The sequence below is a fragment of the Serinus canaria genome, chromosome 4, assembly GCF_022539315.1.
Source record: "Serinus canaria isolate serCan28SL12 chromosome 4, serCan2020, whole genome shotgun sequence".
NCBI classification, from domain to species: domain Eukaryota; kingdom Metazoa; phylum Chordata; class Aves; order Passeriformes; family Fringillidae; genus Serinus; species Serinus canaria.
Genome location: NC_066317.1, coordinates 54807444 through 54829916, shown reverse-complemented (window position 1 = coordinate 54829916; position 22473 = coordinate 54807444). Strand labels below are relative to the sequence as shown.

Below are 22473 nucleotides of genomic sequence, written 5' to 3'. Positions count from 1 at the left end.
ACTGAAGTATAATGGCTGAATTTTTTTTTTTTTGTTATACACGAAACTAAATATATATAGCCCTTTTACATTTGTATTTTTTTTCTTAGTGATCTTAGTGAAAATCAGATTCAAGCAATACCAAGGAAGGCATTCCGAGGAGCAGTAGACATAAAAAATCTGTAAGTATTTTTTTTCCTTCCATATGTTCTGATCATAATGATCTGTAGATACAGTGCTCTATTTTTTTGTATCAGACATCTTTTTCCTAAGAACTGTTATGGCTGCTTAAGGAATATCTGCACAATCCTGATATCATTTGTTTTGGCAAAATATTTTAACATATCTTAAACATCCTCAAATTGCCTTATGGAAATGTAAAACATTGAAATAAGTTGAAGACAACATGGCATTATAACTATTTAGTTACTATTATAACTATTTACAGTTTATGAAACCTGAGTTTAATATTTGAATGTCAGGCAAATTAAAACATTTTATGGTTTCATGTGGAAAAAATCATTTTGCCTTGGTTTTAAAAGTTTGTCTTTTGTTTGCTTGCAGAAAAGAAAGAAAAGTCATACTATTATCTAGTTTTGCCAGCATATTTATGTGTCTATTTTACTGGCTGAATTTTCTTCTGTTGTCTTTTCTGAAAGAAATATACTTTCCTGGAGATGGTGACTTTGAAGTTCATGGGCAGGTTTTGAATTCTTATAGTTTTTAAATGTGGAAATATGTGAGTTTTCAGACAAAGCAAAGCAGTGACTTTTCTACTTTCTGTTCAGAGTGGTAAGACAGTTTAGTGGATTGAACAAGCCAAGCAACCTGAAGACTGTGATGAACTTCTGTAGTAGGAAACAATAGGTTAGGCACTCAAAAGCTACAATCCCTGCTTTAAGCCAAGGACTCATCACCTACAAACAACCAGCAAAGACAGAGTCATACTGTAATATGTTTCAGAAAGACTCTGGAGCTTCCAGCATGATGCAACTGTGAAAAAAATATGATTGCTATCTCATGTGGCATCAATAAATATAAGGAAATATTAGTTTATAGGAGACCTTCATGTTCTTCCTGCTGAAATGGTTTTTATTAATTGAAGTTGCCAGTGCTAACATAGAAAGACAAACATTCTAGTTGTACTGCTTTGAAAACAGGAGTGCTCTGTGATTGTGAGGGAGGGTTATGATGTATCCTCAGCAGGAGAGTATGGGCTAGGAAGCCCTTCACTTTTCTGTCTGCCTGTGATGGAATCCACCTCGTTCTGCTGCCTGCAGCACTGCACACAAATTGGTGAGGAAAATGTCTTTTTGAAGATTTTGCAGAATGCCCAAGAATTTGGCCTACTACAGTTCTTCCCTACAATGAAATTCTATCATACCTCACTGGAAAAAATCATAATGTTCAACTCTATTGTGTTCAAAAGCATGCAAGTACTTGTGCTTTTCAAAGCAGCTTAGTTACTCTGTTTAATTGACAGTGTATGAGTTTTTATTCAGAACTAGTACCACCACTATGCATGGTCAAAAAGAGGTTTGGCTACAATAGCCTGCATTTTTCTGAATGATCTTCTCCATTTGAAAATTTATACAGTGACAGAAAGGAACTTTGGTTATAGAAATAGCAGCATCATTGAAAATATTTTAGTGGCAAAGTAGTAGTTTAGAATATAGGTGGACTTATATATTGTAAGAAAATTCCAGTTAAAAGCTGCATTAGGATGCTCATCTTTATCTGAGATACTATTTTTATCTTAGGGTGAATTTTTAACCTAAGGATCCTGAATTATGTCTGAAACTTGCATAAAACAGTAGATGTGTCTTTTAAAGTGTTTTTCTTTTCAGGAGATAATTTTAAAAAGCTAAAATCTTAAACACCATAGCATTGCCACAATTTTCAAATCGTATCTGTAGCATGTTTTATATTGTGATAGGATAAATACTACAGCTATCTCCTCATTAGTTGTATAGAAAATTTTAAAAAATTAAAAATTTTAAAAAAGAGAGAAAGGAAAAAAAAGCCATCAAACCCCTAATCTGAAAATTTCACGATCCCTCTAAAACTGCTCTGCAGAATGAGCAGTGAGTTAATGGGGTGAGTTAGGTGGATTCTAGCACAGCATTTACATAACTAGATCAGGCTGTTGTGCCTTTCCAGTATCTTTGGTGAGGAGAGACAAACCCCAGCCTTCCATCTAGCCTTGGTCATTACTTAGAGAAGAAAGGTATAGCAAGAATTTTACACGTTGCATTTAATTGTTCAAGAAAATTAAGGAGACAATTGATAGGTGGCAGGTATAGAAGGCATCACTATTCAAACAGGAATTGAACTATCCTTCAGGAGGTTGTAGCCAGGTGTGTGTCAGTCTCTTTCTCAAGTAACAAGAGGATAAGAGGAAATGCCCAAGAGTAGCACCAGGAGAAGTTTAGAATGGATGTGAAGAAAAATATCTTCACCAAAAAGCTTTTTTAAGCTTTGAAATGGGTGGCTGGGGGAAGAGATTGTGTCACAATAAGCTGGAGGTATTAAAAAATGTGTAGATGTGGCACTAAGTTACAGGATTGAGCAGGGGACTTGGCAGTGTCAGGTTTAGAGTTAAACTCCATGATCTTAGAGGTCTTTTCCAACCTAAATGATTCTGTGAGTCCATGAAGGTGATTAACCTAAGGTCCAGGAACCAAATACTTGTATATCCTTAATAAGAATTGTCATCAGAAGAATTCTATATTTGTTCTAGTTTTGGACATTTGTTCTAGAAATAGTCTAGTAGCTGAGCATAATATTGAAGATGTAACTCCTCCACACTCATCTGAGAGATAGGTAAAGGTGAAAAGAGAAAAGAAACCTGTATTAGAGCATATATATATATATATATATATATATATATATATATATATATATATATATATATATATAAATGTTCAACAACAGTAATTACATCAGTTTCAGTTTAAATTACTGAGCCTTTTATTTCAACATGGAATGATTGATAACCATCCAGAACAGTAGCTCTATTGAGCTCTTTCAAAAGTGGTTAACAAATTTCACTGAATTTGACCTACTAAAGTATTTTATGTTCCTGAAAGGAGACTCACCATTCTCTCATTTCCACCAAATGCCTTCCTTCTGAATCAGGAATTGGAGTATTTTGGAAAGCATCTTATTGTACACTTCTTAGTCTTTGCAGAGCAAAGGGAATGAGGTGTTTACTCAGATAATCTGAAGGAAACTGCTTCCTACAAGTTTGATAATACCACTATTACCCTCCTGCAGTATGTTAGCTCTAGAGTCCTCTTGATGTTTCTCAGAAGAAGCTGTCTAGTTTCCATAAAATGCATCCTTGGTGCTTTCTTTCTGGACATCCTAATGCTCACCATATAGATTCTGTAGAAGATAAAAGCAAAATGGGCAGGACATTATGAGAATTGACAAGATGGGCAACCTGCCACACCCTTGTAGTAAAAAGAATAACAGACCCTGAGAAGCATTCAGGCTTCAGAAATGTAATTTACATCTAATTAGAATTACCCAGTTTCCAATTTGTTATGCCTTTTGTCTTAGAGGTGAGAAGAGTTTGGCTCTGTCTGTACTCTCACTTGAGGCAGTTCTAGGCAGCAATAAGGTCCCCCCTTTCCCCTCTCTCTAACAGCCAAACAACTGCATTTGTTGCAGACCATCCCCATATGTTACCTGCTTCAACCCAATTCTTGTGGCCCTGTTTGACTCTGTCTTCTACTGGGGGGGCCAACTCCAGGTGCCATTTCACAAACTCAGAAGTCATCTCAAAAATGCCAGAGTGTCCCTGGCTTCACTCTCACCAGTGCAGCCCAGGTGTTTGTAAAGTATTAAGTTTTTCAGTAAAAATTACAAAAATTGAGGGAAGCTTATGCTGTAGTAGCTCTCCAGACTAAAAGTCAAGTATCCATTATTTTGGCAGTTCAAATGTAAAAAACATAATATCTACAGTGTGTCAAAGTCTCAATTTTTCTATTCAAGGAAGTATTCTTGAATGACTTTAAGAGAAACACACTCTATGCACTATAGCTATTGATCTGAGACTTGAGAGCAATTAGGGTGAAATTCTGGAAATATAATTCCAAAAGTTGCCCCTAACTTGCAAATTTTTCAGGGAGAAGAGTATTCACCAGGACATTAGATTCTTCAGAGAACAGAGTGACACCCACTTTTTGAAAAATAAACCGAAATTATCATATAAATGGGAAACTAAATACAGATTTTTTTTAATAAACATGTTAATTAATGTTTCATAACCCTCACTGGTGATATAGTACTCACACTGGATGTGAAAGATTCTTTAAATTTTCCCAACATCAGGAATTTTGTTTGTATTTAAGATGGTAAGAAAATGCTTTAGGTGCCCAAACTGCAAGCTTAAATGTTTTTTTTTTTTTTTTGAAGCTGGTTGAATTAGGAAGAAAAATAACTGAAATACTAACAAATTTAAGGCACCACTGAAATAAAAATAGTGCTGTGCTCTCCTTTTGAGTAGAATTTGGCCTTATGACTTTTCCATTTCAAGTGTGTAAAATTTTATAAGATTCCAATTTTCTCTTTCTCTGTGTAATCGATGCTTGGCAGAGGATGGAAAGGAATATACCAATATCATGGTGGAATTGTGATGCTAAATACATGCAATCTCAAATGTTACCCAAAATAGTGGGGCACATTTTCATCATATCTCATGCAAGGATCTTGTGCCCTGTTTTTCTTGTCATGCTCTTGGCCTTTGTTTCGACTGCTCTCTCCTTTGTGTTCATTTCTTTCCAGCAAGTGGAGGAGACTGTAGCTGTCATGCCAGGGACAAAGGCTGCAGAGCAATGTAGTGGCTTCACACATTCAATTGCCTGGGAAAATGAAGAATTAGTGAAGAGGGAGGCAGTCACCATCATCCAATCTAAGTCCTTCCCATCATACTAAGCTTTGCCAAAACTTTGATTGATACTACTTGTTGTTGCTCTTATGCCTCTATTATGCTGATTGTGAAACATTTAAAGCTGCCACTAGAGACATAAATGAATTTTGTATTAATTATTTTTTGGGAATGATTGGACTTTTTTTTAATTTCAATTATTAGTAGTTGAGAAAGAGATTCCTGCTGATGTTCTCATAACTTATTTCTTCTCAGATCATGCATAAAATTCCACTGCAACTGGATGTATAGTTGTCTATTCATCTGTACAAGTGCTGTTGTAAATGCATTGCTTGTCTAAGATATGCTTAAATAATCTAGAACTCAGTATTTCTCATGCTTGTTCTTACAGGAAATCTCAATTGGACTGCTAGTCTATTCAGCCACCTGCATTGCAAGTTTACATAAAGAAGGATTTTCACAGGGTGTAGTGAATTACATTCTGTGTATGCTTGGGATTTTTATTACAATAAAAAATAGCTCTGAAGCCATGAAGGAAAGAATAGGTGTACTTTTCCAGTGTCTCCTAAGCCTCTTTTTGCCAAGCAGGTTGGTGACCCTGCAGCCTTTAGGGGAAAAAAAACAACTTGTTTGTAAAGATAGTTAAAATAAATCACATTTCAATACTATTTTTAAAGTTTTGTTTTCTTTTTAAAAGTCAATTCCTATTAATGTGATAATGTCTTTGAGTCACATAACATATAGATTTTTAAATTTGTATACATCCTCCTTTTGATTACATTCTTCTGTTTAATTTTTACTTTTTTTTTTGGTATTATTTTCCTCCTGTAAGATAATTCTGGGATTAACCAAGTAGAGTGCTAGACAGTTTTCAGAGGATTGAGCAATTGAACTATAAATTTTTTTATTTCTAAAATTTCTAGTTTGTTCAGCAAGTATGCATTACTTGGATGTAAATATTAACAGTCATGGGAAACAAGCAGTTCTTTGAAGTTTGATACAAAATAAATAAATTCTGGCATGTTTTTTTTTTTACATCATTTTTAACTAATTCCTCTGGAATTACTGATATGTCTTGACATTGAGATTGAGAAATAAAAAGTAGGAATCATAACTCAGTTCTGTTGAAAATAGTAGCTCTTGCAAAGGACCATGAAGTGTCTTCAAACTGTGAAGAACAGGAGAGTAAAGCAGACAATTATTTGAATTGTTCCAACTTTCACTTTCTAGGAAGGAGTAAAGGAGGTTTTCTCTGTCAAGAGCCAGATGACAGATTTTTTCTGTATGAGGGTTGTAGTTTTTAAATGTATGCAGCATCTTCTGTTAGTCATTAAATGTTCTTGTGGGATAACAAAGTTTATTTTAAGATATTTATTTATCATTATCTGGTAGTCAACATATGCCAGAAGGGAAGAAAATATAAGTTAGCAACATGTTTCTACAGCATAAGAGCAATAAATATAAAGTAAGTTATAAAGTCAGCATACTATTTGTTGAATGCTTATTATTCTTACTAGTTCTTATTGCTAAACTCACATGAACATTGACATTTTAAGCAGCAGTAGATTTATTCAGTTAGATTATTTCATATACAAAGTACCCAGGTAATGCTGCAGGCACGGGTGTATAATCCAGTTTTACACTTTGGGTTGCTGCTTACTCTGTGATGATGGAAGGATTCTGAATGTGACAACTGTTGTTTGGTACCTTATGAGCTTCACAGGGATGGCAGTGCTGAAGCTTTGGGAATGTTGGAGGCAGAAAGGAGCAGCAACTTTACAAAAGCACATAGAAAAGACCCAAAGTGGAGAGGGAGCATGCAGAAAGATGATAAACTGGGCAGAGGGGAAGGATGAGAATGGGCCAGAGTTGCTGGTCCATGTCTGGTCAGCTTTGGTTCTCAGAGTGTTCAAATAATTTGAAAAGAAGAACAGCTCTTGGGGGAAAAAAAAAGCTTTCTAAGATAGAATTAGGGTTATTGGTATACTCAATAGCTTAATGGTGAGAAAGGTTTCATTATGGTATTGGAGATTTCTGTGTGTGGTTTTGAAAGTCATACTAAAAATAAACAAAAGAACATAACTTAAAATTAGATAAAAATACAATTTTGAATTCCTAGTATTCTTGCTTGTACTTTAAGACATAGCTTAGTTCATACTTGCTACTGAGAACCAGTTTTATCTAAACACACAATTACATTGCATCAGTACATCTGTTAGAAGGACATCATAAGTTAATGTTACACTGGTTATGAAATAATGTCTAACTTTCTGTTTGGGTCACATATGTAGTGTGAGTATCCTTACCCTTAACCTCTTCTTTTACCATAAATTGCTATTAAAGCCAATCTTCAAAGTCATGTTCCTTTCATAGCTTAAAAAAAAAAAAATATATATATATATATATCACACCAATTGCTCCTCATGGTGTGTGTCTAATCATTTTTATATCATGGTTGTAACTGATGGAAGATAATCTAAAGCATAAAGATGGTAGCATCTTTCAAACACAGTAATTTTTAAAACTAGGGAATGTTTTTCCTCTCCCATCTGCAAACCTCCCTTCCTCATACTGAAACCAATTCATTAGCTCAGTGCAAACAGAGTAATCTTTCTGGTAAGAAGATTTAAATGGAAACAACTCACCCTTCACTAAGGTACTGATCATGGTGACTCATTCAAGGAAGAAGCCCAAAAGTTTTCAGGATCACCACAACTGCTGCCAGTCTAGTGGAAGAAATCTGCCTTTGAGTTTGTGTAGGACAAGATTTGCTCAAGTGCTTTCTCGGCTTTAAAAGATTTTCCTTTGTGTATAATGTGGATGATTTAGAAGAAGCTGTGTCAGCACTGATTTATACATTGACAGCTAAGGATAATAAGATATGGGCAAACATACAGCTCACCCTTTTACAGATTAACCTGCAGACTGCATTAGGCAAATTTGATGGCATTAAAAGATTTTTCCAATTTGTCTGGAAACTATTTCTCTTTTGTATTGTGTCAAGGGTAACATTTCATGCCATTGGAGTAATTTAAATAGCTTTGATAAATTGTTTGAGAGGTTATACTGTGTATATATTTTACCATTTTAAAATAAAAAGGCTATTAGCTTAATTGTTAAATGAAATTCATTACTAAAAATTGAAGAAGCTTAGAAAGTAGACCTAAATATTCCAACACTGCAGCACTGGTGTTGTAATATTGCACCAAAATGATTAAAGATCATATTCAGCAACTGATAGTTTGCATTTAGCTTTCAATACACAGAAACACAGGCACTGTTACAATTATGACAATATTTTATTTCCTTGTAATAGTAATTCAGATGAAACTAGAAGAAGTATGTACCAACTTTATAGAAGTTGTTACATTACATTCAGCAGTGGGCCTGATGTTTTATTAATAAAGTAAAATGTTATCATAGATTCAGAAAATGCTTTAGTAAAAGTGTCATTAGCCCTGCTAGCTAATATATAATTGAAGACAGAAGGGCAGAGTTCATTTGTATTTTGTTCATTTTCTTAGTATTGTTCACACACATTTACTCATCTATATTATTTGACACTGACAAGCTACCAGCTTGGAGAAGTTTTTAAAGTGAGGCTTTTTATCATCTTTGCTTTGCAAGTCATGCCCTGAAATGCATAAGACATTTCAGTATTTATAGGGAAAGGCTCTATCAGTAGAGAAAGTGTGATTTTATATCTTCATGGTTGTTAATTTAAGCAGACATTTTTAATTGGGCTATATGTGCTGTATCAATGTTTTGAATTGAAAAGGTAATAATCATCTTCAGAGAAACTAATCTAAATTTTTCATAACTTCATACTTAAGGATTAATAATGTATGGGATGGATTGCTGAGTTTTATGTCTAGAATTCGAGTGCTCCATTCCAACATACCATCTGCATACAATTGCAGACAGCACAAAGTCTGTAGAAAACCAGATACTGAAGGTTACAGCAGAAACATTACTTTCTTTTGAAGCAGAACTAAAGGAGATAAGTAAACAGGTCTGTAAATGCCTCGGACACTGTTCTATCCACATGTAGACATATTCCAGGAGGTAATTACTGTAAATCCCCTGCATACCCGGGGGTAACACCTCCCACCTGCTCCAGGCATGCACACACGCAGGGAGACCCCTAAAACTGGTGTCTGTCCCTGGTCCCTGCTGCGGCGGGTGGAATTAACATGCAGCTGGGCTGCTCTGATAAATGGATTCTGTTAGGTCACCGAGGGGATGCGTGTGACATTAAGTGATTTACCGTCCTTTACCTTAATGAAATTGTTTCAGCAAGATGACGCTGAGAGCTTCTAATGGATAGCTTTTCTTGATGTAATGAAATTGCATTCCTTTGGCATTTAATAGAAGGTGCAGTTATTATTTACTGGAGCTTTCCCAGCGCCGCTGTTGTGCGCAGCCAGTGGAGAACAAAAAGGGATTTCAGTGGCAGGGCGCAGGCCAGCCGTGCGCAGCCTTGCCGCTCGCCTGGCCGGCCTCTGCCACCCCTTCGGGAGCCTTCCCCTACACCTCGCCTTGCCAGCACGCCTCTCCCTTACAAATGCCTTCCTAATCTGTTTAACAGGCAACTGGATTACAACCAGATCAGCTGCATTGAAGATGGGGCGTTCAGGGCTCTGCGTGACCTGGAAGTGCTGTAAGTATTGCTTGTATCTCTTAGTTGTAGTGAGAGCTCAGTATCTGGGGAGTGCTAATGTCATGTAAGCTTATCTGCGAGCTGCAGCCTGGTGTCAGGATGCTCTAGTGAAAAGATGTCTTAAAATAATCCACTGTGATGTGCTATAAAATGGTAAGAAGATATGGAGAGGCATGGATACTCCTTTACTCTCCAAGACAGCGATTAAACATGATAATAATAAAGCCCTTGACAGAAACTGTAAGAAAAGAATATATTTAATTTTAAAAAGGGGGAGGGCAGCAGTATTAATGAACCCAATTAATTTTGTACATTATCTATTACTGTTGATGTGCTGAACATTTCAGAATTGCTTTTGTTGTATACTCATCATCAATTTTATCTTTTGAACACTGAGACTCAGTGTAAGGAACAATATGCAATATCTATTTGACAATCTGGATGTTTTCAAGGATGCACTTTTTAGCAAACATTACTGCTACATGTTAAGATGTTTAGCATGTCCATGTCCATAGCTTCTTTTTAAAACATTTTAAGTTTTATGTGCATAGATACATTTGTATGTCAAGGAAAATATCTTTTTTTTGTGTCACAGAAGATTATTTTTGCAATGTTTCTTTGCACACTTTTTTTTTACTTTCTTCAAGTGGCTATCAGTGAGGTTAAAGGTAACAAAATCATTATCTCAGAATAGTTACTGTAATGAGCAAAGTACCTTAGTTCTCAAAGAATCTAAGGCACAGAACACATTCCTGAAATATTTGCTCTGTCAGTCAAAATGACACATTTTATTTGGATTTTCTTCATTAAGAAAAATGAAAGAATTTGTGTATCAGTGAGTTACTTCATGTTAAGTTGACTCACACCTGATAAATCACAAATTGAGGAGGGTGAGGAAATGGATTTTGTTGTGTTTGGGTTTTTTGTTTTTTTTTTTAATATTCTGAAGAACAGAAGCTCTTCTGGCAATAGTGTCTGCATGTCTAAGAAACCAAAGAGTATGTGAGTAGCTGGTGGTAAAAGTTTTTACTATTAAACACTAGTTGGTTTTACTTATGGGTGAATGAAACTGGCAGCCAAATTTGATATTATTATTTTATTTTGCAGTCATAGAAGAACAAGCCTATTGTTAACTCTCTGGTATAAAGCCATGAAAAATATAGTGTAGGTTCAATACTACATCTAATTGTTAAGTTGATGATTAGTTGTCTGTCAGTAAATGTGATGTTCTCTGAGATTTTTATTTTTTGCAACTCTTATATGTGACAGAGTATTTTTTTCAGTGATGTCTTAATCTGCTTACTATGGTTTGGTTTTGGTTTTTTTTTTTTGTTAATATGAGTCTTTCTTTAAAAGTACAAGTATTTATTTTTTTAATAAATGTTTATTAAAAAATAAATAAATTAAATGTTTTCTGCATTTTTTAATGCTTACAATTTTAGTGCTCTTGAAAGGTCATCCTTGCAGTTGAGGTCAGGGGTGCAATTTTTACACTGATTTCAATGAGTGGAAAAAGAGTAAAGAAACTTCTAAAATAATAGTCTGCTGAAAACTAGGTAGTTAGAATTTTTGTGAATGAGTATACATAATCTATTAGCATTGTTCAAATACATGACTGAGTGCTGTCTTGAATTATGTTATGTGATAAAAAATTATGTAAAGATTTATGCATGACATTTTAAGAAATTGAGATGGATATTTCAAACACTACTGAAGGTTTTTTGTCTAATTAAGCTTCCTTTACAATATGGCTTAAGGAATGAATGCTGTGTAGATCAGACCATACTGTACATGCACTGAGTAGCAAATAAGACTATGCATTTTGTTTTCATTTGGAGTCAATGGTTCTAATTGAGCAGAGAAAGTGGGTATTACTTCAAACTTCCTCCCCATGAATTGCTGTGTTAGTTTTCCTTTGTCTTTTTTTTTTTTTAAGGGAAATCTGCTGTATTTGGGAAACTATGGGGAAAATATAATACTGACATGTTAAAAAAAATGGAAAGTGTCTACAAAATGGAAATAAGTCAGTCACCACAGTCTTTGCTATAGTATATAACATTTAGGTAAAAAGCCAACTTTTTTTAATTACATCTCTGTGATGAAATTAAGCATTTCTATCATTACAGAGAAATAGCTATAACAATAATTTAATTCCATATATATCCCTTACATCTATTCCTATACTTAGTTTTCTTTACCCTGAAAAAATTAATAGCTTATATATATAAAATAGCAAGGCAAACATCAAACAACCAAAATTGGAAATTAAAACATTTGTAGATTTGCCTTCTCTTAACAACTATGGAAATACTGGCTGATTTCCCTTCACTGAAAATACATTATTTTAAAATCTTGTAAGAAGTTATGCAGGAAGAACTGTGGTAGCCATCATTTACCATGTGGACATTGTAAGAAAACTCTGCCACAATTTACTGACATTTATTCATTAAGACACCTTTTGTGGATGTATCCAGTACATTGGCCATTTTTTGTTGGTTTATTTTTGTTATGTTTTGAAAAGGGGCACAGTTCCTCTATTTACTTGTTTGGGTTATTTTTTTTTTGTTGTTGTTATTCTTCTTTCTATTTATGTATCCTTAAGAACACGCAGGGGAGATCCCTTATGCACAGCAAAGGAAAGATTTAGTACATGGAATGAGTAAGCACACAAAGGTAAAATGTTGCACATTGCACCAGTAATTAATTGCTTGGTTAATATGGAGATATATAGTCTGACCCAGGTCAAGGTGCTGTGATTTTACCTTTCTGTGTTTTAAGATCAGACAGTACAAATAACTTGTTCAGAATAAGAACAAATTACAGGTTTTGGTTTAAAAAAAAAAGGAAAAAGGAAATACTTTCTTTTTCAAAAGGGAGAAAAGCTTTTTTCAGTGGGAATTGTTATTTATTACTGTTCTAGTTACATAGAGCTCATTATCCATTCTGCTCAGATGAGTAATCTCTAAATCAAATCTGTAAATTCTATTGCTTGCTTCCTTTTTTTGGAGAAAAGCTTGTTTGCATTTTATTTGCAGCCTAAAGACAATATTTAACTGCAAGTTAATTCATAAAGTTTCTGAATCTTTACAAACTACATGTGATGAGTATAATGGGCCTGTATAGCCAAGAATTGAGATTTGTTTCTAGTTCCTATCTCCATTTCCCAACACCTTGGGAACTTGGCTATTTGAGATAGCCAAGAATTAAGATTTGTTTCTAATTCCTATCTCCATTTCCCAATACCTTATCTAAAATATTAATTACTAGTGTTACATTTGCTGAAGTGTTACATTTCCTGACTCCTATCATATTGGAAACTCCCCTATTGCTCATGCAGCTCTGAATCATCTATAGTAACTCATTCCCTATAAAACCAAGCACAGCCCAGAGTTAATGTTTTCTAAAATCCTTGGGAAAAAGCCATTCAGCTCTTGTATCATCAATCAAAAATTAGACTCTCAGAAGCTAGAAAAAGAAATAAGTATTCTAGAACCAAGACATTTTCTCCAAGAACTCTCTTTTTTACTTCACAATGTCAAGTTTGGCTTGAATGCCATAGATGTTATCAATATTGGTGGAAGTTCCTTTTGAGTGAATTCTAGGCTACTGTGACCTCTTATTTAGGATTGATAATGGTAAAACCATGGTATTTTTTGGGGGATTCAACAGGGAGGAAAAATATAACAGGGAGCAGGGAGTTTTTTCCTGAATCCCTAAAAACAGGACACCATGACTTTCATTAGCTGTGCCTTTATTAAATGTGAGAAAACTCTTAAGATGTTAATATGCTTCTTCTTGGCTTTGCAGCACTCTCAACAATAACAACATCACTCGACTATCCGTGGCAAGTTTCAACCATATGCCCAAACTCAGAACATTGTGAGTAGTCCCACTGAAACTGGCTGCCATTTTTATAATTTTTATTTTTACTCCTATTCAGTTTTGTCAGGGATCTATCAATACATATACAGGCAAAGCAAGCATAAGCTCAAATAAAGAATATTGATGAGGTTAAGGAGTGTGAAGTCTGTGTGTGTGTGTCTGTGGAAGCTCATTCTGACAGGTAAACCTAACAAGTTACCCCAAAGCTACATGTGGTGCTCAGGAGATAAAGTTGTATCCTTTTCTATCAGCTGTTTTAGGATATTAAATGAATAAGTATTTAAATCAGTTTCATGGCCTCTTCCAAAATGGGATTTCCATAGTGCTGTGTTCAGTGACAGAAAAGCTTCACCTTCTCACCAAAAAAAGATGAGGGCAGGGGGAATTCTTCTTACGTGTTACAGCTAAATAAAGACGTAAATTGATGTGTTTTGAAAGTCAAAGATTTGTTTTACTTTGAGCTTTTGAATGGGTCACATTTCATTTTAGAACACTGGAGATTCTTTGATTGACTGTCAAATGTGATAAATGGGAAATCTTTATGCTTTTATTACAGTACTGCTAGCAGACCTAATTAAGCTAAACTGGCTTGCCAACATTCTTTGTAACATAAAATTATAGCATCATCCGGTAGTGCTATTATAATTAAAGTTGTGTCAGCATTTACAATAAGGTCCCCATTTTTAGAGGTTATGACTTTGTCAGAGGAGCACTTTGGGCTTCTAAAACAAAGCACAGTGAAAAGACTGTCTGTGTACACAAGTCATACATTCTGGAATTATATTTTGGTATTTTTATACTGACTGTAAATAAATCTAGATTGTGTTGACTGGCAAAACCAGGTTTAATCCAGAGACTCACTTTTAAACAGTTTTTCCACTGAAGTGGGAATTAAGAATGAATGGGATGTTTCTATCAGAGCTCAAGAGTAGCTGCTACTGTTAAAGAATTACTTTTACAAAAAAAGCCTGTCTAGTTTCTTTTACCCACGTTGAGTTGCACAACTGTTCTGGAATCAGTAGGACTATTCACCCAGGTTAACACATGACTTGTAACTGAAGAACTTCACACAGGTGAGTAGTTCTGTTGATTTCATAACAGAATTGCAACTATTCCTGCTTGGACAAATACGAGAGTACTTAAATAGTGCTGACCATGGGCTTTTGGTGACCTCAGATAGAGTTTGATAATGGAATTTCATTTTGTTCTTTCAGGCACGAGTCTTGAAAATGTGCAATCTGTACTTTTCTTAAACTTTCAAATATGGTTGCTGTTTTGAACCATAAAATAGAGTTAATCAAATTAGTAATATTTACATTTTCTTTTGTTAGAATATTTCATTTTCTGAAAATATATTCTAGAAACAAAATAAAAAGGACACACAGAATCCTGGATTATGGCTGTGACATCCCATTTGCAGTCAGAATATGCTTGTATAACTACTTATTTCAGTGGCATTACTTCTGATTTGGTATGGTCTTCATGCCTACAGCTGGCCACAGATTGTGGTGAATGAGTGTACTGTATTGTGAGCTGTATTTGCAAAGCACCCACCCAAGAACTAGTACAGGAAAATATATTGCCTTTAATTTCTAGTCATTTACGGGGCAAAAAGGTGTTGGCTAATATTTTAATTTATGTTGGTTACACATTTCATGTTGCTTTACAGATTTATTTTCTAATGGATTAGTTAGACTCTTTGTCTACATTCTGAATTTCCTGCACTTCCTTTCCAGTTATTTAGTTAGGAATGAGCACCTCAGCTAAGAAGGACCAAAATGGCATGTCCTTGTTATGTATTCTGAGTAACTATTTGATTTATAGCTGTGGACATCCTTTGCAGTAGTTTAAGAAAATGTAAGAGCCAGAGAAGAGTAATTTTCCTAATTTAGTGAATACATTTGTCTGATATTTTATCAATGGCAAAGTGCTTTTTGCCCCTTGGCAAGGAGCCATGGTCTTGTGTCAGACCACACCAACAAAGAGACAACTTTCTTAATTCCATCACTTGCTTCCATTTGGTCTTTTAATTAATTTCAGGGATTGCTTAAAGTGTAGATCCCTAGCAGCCAAAAGCAGCTAATCCCATTTTCTGCTATTAAACAACTGGAGAGGAAATCAGAAAAGAGATGTGAAAGAAGGTGCTTTATATTGAGTTATGTCTCTATCTTGTTCAGCAGAAAATGATTATGACCTGCTAAAGGGATCTTTCAGGCTGTTTCTATAGAGACTAATAATGCCCAGACTTACAGATACATCTAATTGGAAACAAAATCTTTTATTAACCCTTTTTTCCTGACATTATAGTGTTATCACTCTAGAGCAATTTCCTTGAGATATTTTTGTCGTACGCACTATTTATGGAGATCTGGACTAAAAAGTCCTATGTCATCTTTCAAGCTTTTGTATATTCATTTCTTTCTTTTAGACAAGGAACAGGAAACTGCAGAAAAGTTCAATTATTAGGAAGCCTTCTTTTTTCTTCCAGTTAATTAGACCGCAAATAAAAAAGTAGTTTTGCTGCTTGTATGTTTTATTTATTAACTTTTAACTCCCAGACTTTCAATGAAAGATGTAAAAAGTTCCTCATTAACAGCTTTATTAATCAATGGGCACAGTTGCTTGCTGAAGGGAGGGCTGGGCAAACAACAGGCGGCTTTCCTGTTCCTTCTTCCTAACTGGAGAGTGTTGCCGTGTTTGGTTCCGTGCAGCCGCCTCCACTCCAACAACCTGTACTGCGACTGCCACCTGGCCTGGCTGTCGGACTGGCTGCGGCAGCGGCCGCGCGTGGGGCTCTACACGCAGTGCATGGGCCCGTCCCACCTCCGCGGGCACAACGTGGCCGAGGTCCAGAAGCGCGAGTTTGTCTGCAGCGGTAAGAGAAAAACACCCCAGCGCTGGCTGCCAGTGCTGCCTGCTGGCTTTGGCATCATCCCAGCCTGGATGCTTCTTGAGAGAAGCCTCATTGTTTTTATTGGTGTTTGTGGGGGTGCTCGTGTCCTTGCAAATTTTGTGTAAATATGGCATTCGCATAGATTTTATAGCCTTCTAAAAGTATAATTGCGGGGGAGAGATACCAGAAATTAAATAAAAGGTTTGCTAATTGAAGACATAAGCCTGTTAGTAATAAGAACTTTTTAAAAAAACTTTGCAGGTATATACTTGTTGTTATTTTCTGACTTTTAAATATAACTCTGTACCCCTAAGTAACTTTCTGAATTTTATTGTTATGCTTTAATGCATAAGGTTATTTTTTATGTGAAATAATGAAATGACTAACAGTTCATTACTAATCACATTTTCTCTATTCAATTTTTTCCCTTTATTTGTATCTTCTAGATGAGGAAGAAGGCAAGTTTATCTTTCTTATTTAAATATTTTTACACTCAGATTGAAAATTTTCTGTAAATCTTGTCTATTGTTTCTAGTTTTGTCAAGAACATGAAAATCCGGCTGCAATATTGCTGTCTTCTCAGTGGTTCAGCAGGGTTTCTCCTACTGCTTGATTTACTGCAAACCCCCAGAAGCCTATTGCCAAATATGCCAAAATTTTCACAAATCTGTCTTTCTAAAAGAGTTTTATGGGGGGCACAGTGTTCTGTCCTTATTAGAGAGCCTCTGACATCGAAGTGTAAGGCACTGCCATCTTTGCACAGCAAATGCTAACAGTATTCTTGTCACTAATTCTGCCTTTATGTGCATTTAAAAGGGCTCCTAATAAGATAATTTTTTTACATCTTGCATGTAAATGTTATGGCTGCAGAGCCTGGATGTCAAGTACAGTATTATAACTTGATCATTATAATACTGATTATTATCAAGGAGAATAACCATGTTTTCTCTCTGAATCACTGTATTTTTGTTCAATAAAGGTAGGTTAAACATTTCCTTCCTGGTAGTATAAAAAGAATCATGTGTGTTATTAGATTTGATTATTATTTTTACTTTTGCAACGCAAACATAAATCTGAATTCAAATTATTGTATTGTAAAATTCTCAGAGAATCATAGAATGCTTGGCTTGGAAGAGACCTTAAAGATCATCTTCCAATTCCCCTGCCATGGTCAGGGACACCTTCCACCAGACTAGATTGCTCAAAGACCCATCCAACCTAACCTCAGTATCTTTTCAGCAATTTAGAACTTGGACAGTTGTTATATGAAGTTTTAAGTGGGAACAGCACTGGCTGCAACCTACATTATGAGTGTACCCTTCTCATATTAATATATGACATTAAATATTGTGAGATAGATCTTAAGTTAAATTGTGATTTCGTAGTCAAGAAGTTGTTTCTTTTTTCTCTTGAGAATTTTAAATCAGTCTCTAGCATTTTATAAATTAATTTAAAAAAAAAAAAAGAAAAGGGCGTCATGCCTTTCTCCTCCCTTTATGTCTATGTCTTTCTGTATCATTATGAAACAACTGTTCTGCATCATTTATTTGGTAGAAGAATGAGTGAATTAATGCATTATAAAATGTGCAGTATATCTATTTGCAGTAAAATATAATAAGATTTTTAATTTCTAAAGCATATGTAAATATGAAATGACTGAGTTTAAGTGCAATTAAAAATTTTGACTTTAACATACAACACTAAGAAATCAGTATACTAGCCACCTGAGTTAGTAAGAGTGGCAGATTGTGGGAGGAAGTCTGCTGAACACAAACAGAGTGAGAGATATAAAGTCCAAATTTTTATGTATTTTACTGTGAGTGAAAGAAAATGTCATTAAATGAATGAAAACTCCAAAATTGTCTATAAGCAATACATAACTGAAGGACCATATTCAAATAAATATTTGCAGAACAGAACGAAACTGGATGGTCACATTCTGTGCTCATAGCAGAGTTTGTTCATTTCTCTTGACATGCATTTTTTTAATGCTGTACAACATTATGAAAACTAAATAAATCAGTAATTAGTTTTCAATAGCATACAGCAAATAAAATATATCTGAAAAATGGATCACAGTCTTCTTAAATGAGATGACTTTGAATGGCTGTTGCTAAAGAACTTGAAAAATTATGTAGTGCTGTTAGTGCTGTCATAATAGTTGAGCATTTGTCTTTCACTTCTCTGGGTTGTATCAACATGTTAGTATTAAATGTGTGCTCAAATAAGTGCAGTTTGAAAGTACTGATAGGCTACAATGTTTATTTTAGAAATTCTGCCTTAAATTTTTCAGATAGATGTAAAATGTGCTTTCCTTTGCAGGTCACCAGTCCTTTATGGCTCCATCCTGCAGTGTCTTGCACTGCCCTACTGCATGCACCTGTAGTAACAACATCGTGGACTGTCGTGGGAAAGGCCTTACTGAGATCCCAACAAACCTTCCAGAAACCATCACTGAAATGTGTGTAATCTGACTTCTTTTCTATTCACTTACAGAAAACATTTCTTTTCCTATGTATTTGTTTTCGTTATTTGTATACATTGATGCATAGTATAGGGTAGGAATTTTGATATATACCTTCAACCTCAGATATAAAAATGAATATGCAGTTGTATGAAAGCATTTAAGACCTTTATGCTATTTTATGAGTTATTTTTGTATGTGCTGCTCATATTTCATGAGTAAAATTTATTCTGAATTGGTTTAAAATTATTCTGAATTGGTTTAAATCCTTGCTCTTCTACAAGTGAAGGGCTTTTCACTGCAGACTCTAAAGCCTGCTGCCTTCAGGGTCGCTTTCTGTGCTTGTTTTGGCTGAGATAGGATCAGTTTTCTTCATAGTAGCTGGTATGAGGCCATGTTTTTCATTTGAAAATAGTGTTGATAAAACAGATCTTTTTGGTACTGCTGAGCAGTGCTTACACAGAGCCAAGGCCGTTTATGCTCCTCACCCAGCTCCACCAGGGGAGGCTGGAAAGCATGGTGCGTTGGGAGGGGACCCAGCTGACCCCAGGGATATTCTATACCATGTGGCACCATGCTCAGCAATAATCTGGGGGAAGAACAAGAACTGTGAGAGGTTGAGAGTGATGGTGTTTGTCTTCCCAAGTCACTGTTACATGTGACAGAGCCCTGCTCTCCTGGAGTTGGCTGAACACCTGCCTGCCCTTGGGAAGTGGCAAATGAATTCTGTGCTTTGCTTTGCTTTTTTCACATGCAGCTCTTGCTTTACCTGTTAAACTGTCTTTGTCTTAGCCCATGAGTTTTTGCAGTTTTAATCTTCTGATTCTCTCCCCCACCCTGTTGTGGCAGGGGTGAGTGGGCAGCTTTGTGAGGCTTGGTCACCAGCCAGGGTTCAGCTGTGCCACTCACCTTCAGTCACTTCATTCATCAGATTTCCTACTAGAGAGGAGTATCTTTGCATGAAAGATCAGCAGTCCACCAATAATAAGTGGTCTGCCTAAAGCAGTATCCTCAGAGAGTAATCTGGGAAGGCAAGAGTAAAATGTAGTCATTGTGTTCATACCTTGTACCTTTGTAAGGAAGAGCAGGAACACTGGTAGTGTCCCATGACATGTCCTCTACAAAAAGTACTGCCCTGTCCTGGCTGCAGAGCAGAGTCATAACAAAGGTGCTGATGGGCCCACAAAAAGTCTCCAAAAGCAACGTGGCTGAGAGGTTGTGGGGGCACAGTAGGTAAGTCACTGCTGCACTGTCATCTGTGCAGGTGAGCAGCAAAAGCAAAAGGTGAGCTTGCTGGCAGGGTGGGCAGGGGCACAGCAACATGAACACCTTTTCTGGGATCAGCAGGGGCAGTGTTTAGGAAGGGAAGCTGGGAGTTCCCTTCAGGGAAATAGTGAATAGTGGGAAAGTAGCTGTGATGACAACCTGGTAAGTGAGGTCTGACTAGAAGTAAATGAGTTGGAGAAGATATTCAGAATAAAAAGCTTTTGAGTATTTTGATGATACAAGATGATCTGAAATGTTTAAAATTAGGGCTCCACAGTGAAACTTTAATTGGCTTGTTGATACCTGACCTGTGGTTTTGAACATTACAGGGTTGGAACTACTTTGATTTCTTCTTAGGATGTGAATAATAATCACATCTGTCAGTTCCTTATTGCTGTTGTTAATACTGACCTGGCTGACCTTACATGATCCAGTACAGTCATTCAGCTGTATAATACAAACACTTCCATCTTTCACCACTCTCAGAAAAACCCCTCTGCTTGCAAATAAAGTTACTCTTTCATAAAATCCATTCATAGTGGCCAGGAAGGCTACACAGAACTGTGGGTTTTTTTAATTTAATGAGCCATATTCCAACATTTTTACTTGCATAAGTGCATCTATGTGCCTAGAGGAAAAGTATTGCAAGAAAGAAGTAGGTAGCATGTGTCAAATATTCCTCACGGTATTTCTGGTGCTAACCACTGCATTACAGACACTGAAGACTGACTTTTTTTCCACTATACTTTTCTTAGTTATGTAAGAAATGCTCTTGAGTTTTAAGCATGGAATGCTATGTTCTTCAGCAGTTTATTGTCTTGGAGGGTAAAAGTAACCACGTAACAACACCTTCAGTATTAGGCTAAGCATTTAATGGATTGCAAACAGGTGCTCAGTGTTTCCTGCTCAGCTAGACATCATTTGGTTTCCAGAGTGAGGTTTTTTTCTCATTCTGAGATCCATAATCTGTAAAAATATAGATATCTATGTGTGCTCATAGGCAAATGTACAGTGTATATACTTCATCCTGATACAGTGTAAACTGTCTGTTACCTGTCTGCATTGTATCTAGTTCATAGGTGCTGGCCAAATAAAAGGCAGAACACAGTATTTTGCTCAGGAGATAAAAGAAGACATTGAACATTAGAAAATCAGATTTTAGTAATCATTTTGTATTAAACAGAGGCACACCAGTGAATGTTGGTGTGGTGACAGAACTGAACTTCAGTGATAGATTTCGAGTAACTCAGAAGAATGGGATACAAGGTTTGATTTGAACCCTTGGTAGGCTCACCTGATCACAGAGAGAGTAACACTTTCCTGTTGAGTGGAAGGTAAGGAGAGAAATGGAAGGCAGGAAGGCAGGAAGGCAGGAAGGCAGGAAGGCAGGAAGGAAGGAAGGAAGGAAGGAAGGAAGGAAGAGGAAGGAAGGAAGGAAGGAAGGAAGGAAGGAAGGAAGGAAGGAAGGAAGGAAGGAAGGAAGGAAGGAAGGAAGGAAGGAAGGAAGGAAGGAAGGAAGGAAGGAAGGAAGGAAGGAAGGAAGGAAATGCTCTGAAATTGAGGGATAAACTGAGTGGAAGAATGAGAGTAAAGGACTGTATTTGCTGAGAATCACAGGATCGTTTCTGCTTCCTGTCAGTATGTTGAAGAGGAGTTAAAGTTTTAACAAATACATTTTGCTGGTTATATGGAGAAAGCTTTATGCTATACTTATTGCTTTAGTGGGGAAAAAACAATTAGTAATGGTTGTCTTATGATTCTCATGGAGGAGGTGTATTTAACTTCATAGCTTAAAAAAGAAGGAGAGAGAGAAGAGGTTGGGAAATGAGTGGTTTATGAAGTGAAAAAGGTTTTACCAATAAAGAGGTGAGGGAAGTCTGAGATTGCATCAAACCAGCACTCCACCCTGGCCAATGGCCCACATTGGTTGTCCCTAAAGATTTTTTTTGGAAACAGAAATGTAGAACTTCAGAAATAAATTACCAGTAGCACAATTATTTTCTTTGCTCCCAATATGTATTGGGGTTGCTCTGAAACTTGAGAATTTGCAAAAATTTCAGGGAAAAAGAGGTTTTCTTTTAAGTATCCAATCTGCTTTAAATCCTACTATGTTTACATCTTCATCTTAAGAGAATAAATTTGGAGGGAGTTGTGCTCAAGCTCTTACAGTTAAAATTACAGTTTTTAAAATTTTCATAATGTTTCTTTATTTTGGTAGAGGGAAGAAAAATGCAGTCACATACATAATTTGGCCTGTCACCTTCTGTTTTGCATGCCATCTTCATTCATCACTTCTCTGAACTAATGGTCCAACTTCATTCAATCTTTTTGGATGCCAAAACCTTCCATGTATTAATTAGTCTTCTCTTATTTCTCTAAATTACTTGTTTTGTAACTTGTTTTTTATCTTCAATGACCAGAGTTGAATACAATAT

At 35.9% G+C, this 22473-nt stretch overlaps 1 protein-coding gene across 2 annotated transcripts in view; it reads left to right on the top strand.

Moving 5' to 3' along the window:
- SLIT2 (slit guidance ligand 2) overlaps positions 1-22473 on the top strand; it is a 257865-nt gene that overhangs the window by 148161 nt on the left and 87231 nt on the right. For both annotated transcript variants that reach the window (XM_009099760.4, XM_018925278.3), the window contains exons 5-9: positions 90-161; positions 9462-9533; positions 13341-13412; positions 16127-16290; positions 18631-18769. In XM_009099760.4, the coding sequence (XP_009098008.3) occupies positions 90-161; positions 9462-9533; positions 13341-13412; positions 16127-16290; positions 18631-18769 (519 nt within the window). The remainder of the gene's footprint in view (positions 1-89; positions 162-9461; positions 9534-13340; positions 13413-16126; positions 16291-18630; positions 18770-22473) is intronic.